The 2050-nt window shown below is 43.4% G+C and overlaps 1 protein-coding gene across 1 annotated transcript; it reads right to left on the bottom strand.

Moving 5' to 3' along the window:
• Positions 1 to 452: 452 nt before the first annotated feature.
• On the bottom strand, positions 453 to 1394 carry LOC125168089 (olfactory receptor 11H6-like). The gene has a single exon (XM_047863041.1). It carries the CDS (start codon positions 1392 to 1394, stop codon positions 453 to 455), a length of 942 nt encoding a protein of 313 aa, XP_047718997.1.
• Positions 1395 to 2050: the final 656 nt, after the last annotated feature.

Below are 2050 nucleotides of genomic sequence, written 5' to 3'. Positions count from 1 at the left end.
TTTGGCTCAGGTCATGATCTCATGGTTCATGGGATTGAGCCCCAAATTGGGCTCTGGGCTGACAGCATGGATCCTGGTTGGGATTTTCTCTCTCCCTCTCTGCCCCTCTTTTTCTCATGCTCATGCTCTCTATCTCTCTCAAAATAAATAAACTTAAAAAAAATTGACAATCTGTTAAGGATGGGGAGGCATGTAGGACAGATTTGTGAACAGCTAACTATCACACAAGAAATAAATGAATGACATGTGCAGTAGAAGTACACACAACGTGCTATGGAAGAGGCAGTTAATTCCATCTGGGGAAAGGTTCCATTGATGACCTGGTATTTAGAATTTTGAAATGACTTCTTCAAAATGTTCACTGGTTGTTGGCCAGTTCTCAACTATTCACTGTCAGGAGGCTCACGGTTGGAACTCATCCAGGAATAACATACTAACATCACAGACCAATTTTAGAAACCTCCTAGAACTTTCTTCAAGGCATCCTTCATTTCTTTATTCCGGAGGCTGTAGATCATGGGGTTAAAAAAAGGGGTCAGAACTGAGTAGAATAGAGTTGTGAACTTCTGCATTCCCTCTGCTTGTCCTGACCCCGGGCTCACATATGTCATCATGACAGAGCCATAGAATAGAAACACAACAGCCAGATGTGAGGAGCACGTAGAAAAGGCCTTCTTCCGGCCAGCAACTGAGGGCACCTGCACTACAGCCCTCAGCACCAGGGTATAGGAGCCAGTAATGTAGAAAAAGGTGGCAAAGATGAGGAGTGAGCTCATGGTGCCACATATGAGAATAGTCCCTGGGATTGGGACACAGGCTGAAGCCAAGGCCAGCAGAGGACCCAGGTCACACAGGAAGTCATCAATCACGTTTGGGCCACAAAATGGTAGCTGGGTAACAAGTATCACTGGGATCAGAAACCAGAGAAAACCATAGACCCAGCAAAAGATGACCAGGCTGCAACAGAACTTCACAGTCATGATGGTGGGGTAATGCAGGGGGTGACAGATTGCCAGGAACCGGTCATAGGCCATGATGGACAGAAATAAGCATTCAGTTGTGCCTAGTGAGAAGAAGAAGTACAACTGGAGGAGGCACCAAGCAAAGGAGATGGTTTTGGTCTGGGAGAGGAAGTTAGCCAGCATGTTGGGCACATCAGAGTTGACATAGCAGATTTCCAGGAAGGAGAAGTTGGCCAGCAGAATATACATGGGGGTGTGGAGCCGGCGGTCCCAGTGCACCACACACACAATGGCCATGTTTCCAAGGAGCGTCATGATGTAAGTCACAAAGAATATGGAAAAGAGGAGGATCTGCATTTCCCAACGGCAAGGAAAGCCCAAGAGGATGAACTCACTCACAGTGTGAGAAATATTTCTGGCCTCCGAAGTCATTTCCTTCTATCCTGTGAGGATTGCAGCAGAAGTTACATTACAAAAGGAGTCATGCCTCCTGATTCCTCCCCAGGAGAGAACACATTTTCCTGATCATAGGGGAGACCTAGACCAGGAGTTCCTATTTTTGATTGGGCACTTCAACAATATACTTGTTGAGTATACTTTTCTATATATGACTCTTCACTTTTAAACTGTATACAGCCCACTGTCAATCAATATAGTAAATATTGGTAAATATTTTGAAAAAAGTTTTCTTAAAATAAAAGTAGAAATTCAGGTATTTCCTTTCTGCATCTCTCATTGAGTTGTCCAGTGCACCCAACTTTGGAGAACATTGGTCTAGACAATATACATAGGTGGCTGGCTGAAGCTAAATTGAGATATAAACATTGACATTGGCAATTCATCCATAAAAAAAAATTAGAATTGACAGTTTTACCAAACAAAACAGTACAATCAGATAAGTGATATAAAGGAGAGAACATGAGGCTTTGAAGCCATGTATGAAAATAACCAGAGTGACTTTAAGCAAGTTGCATTTTAGCACACTAAGTAACCATTTATAGGCCATTATTAGTGTCTCTTCTCTATCTGTAGGATGCTGTGGTACAAGGGCTCCAGACTCTGATATTATTAGCAACATATGGGGGAGC

The sequence above is a fragment of the Prionailurus viverrinus genome, chromosome B3 (assembly GCF_022837055.1).
Source record: "Prionailurus viverrinus isolate Anna chromosome B3, UM_Priviv_1.0, whole genome shotgun sequence".
In the NCBI taxonomy this organism is placed as follows: domain Eukaryota; kingdom Metazoa; phylum Chordata; class Mammalia; order Carnivora; family Felidae; genus Prionailurus; species Prionailurus viverrinus.
Note: the sequence above shows the minus strand (reverse complement) of the source record. Positions and strands in the feature narration are given on the sequence as shown.

Coding starts and splice junctions, on each gene's coding strand:
- LOC125168089 (XM_047863041.1), bottom strand. CDS start 1,394: ATGACTTCGGAGGCCAGAAATATTTCTCACACTGTGAGTGAGTTCATC.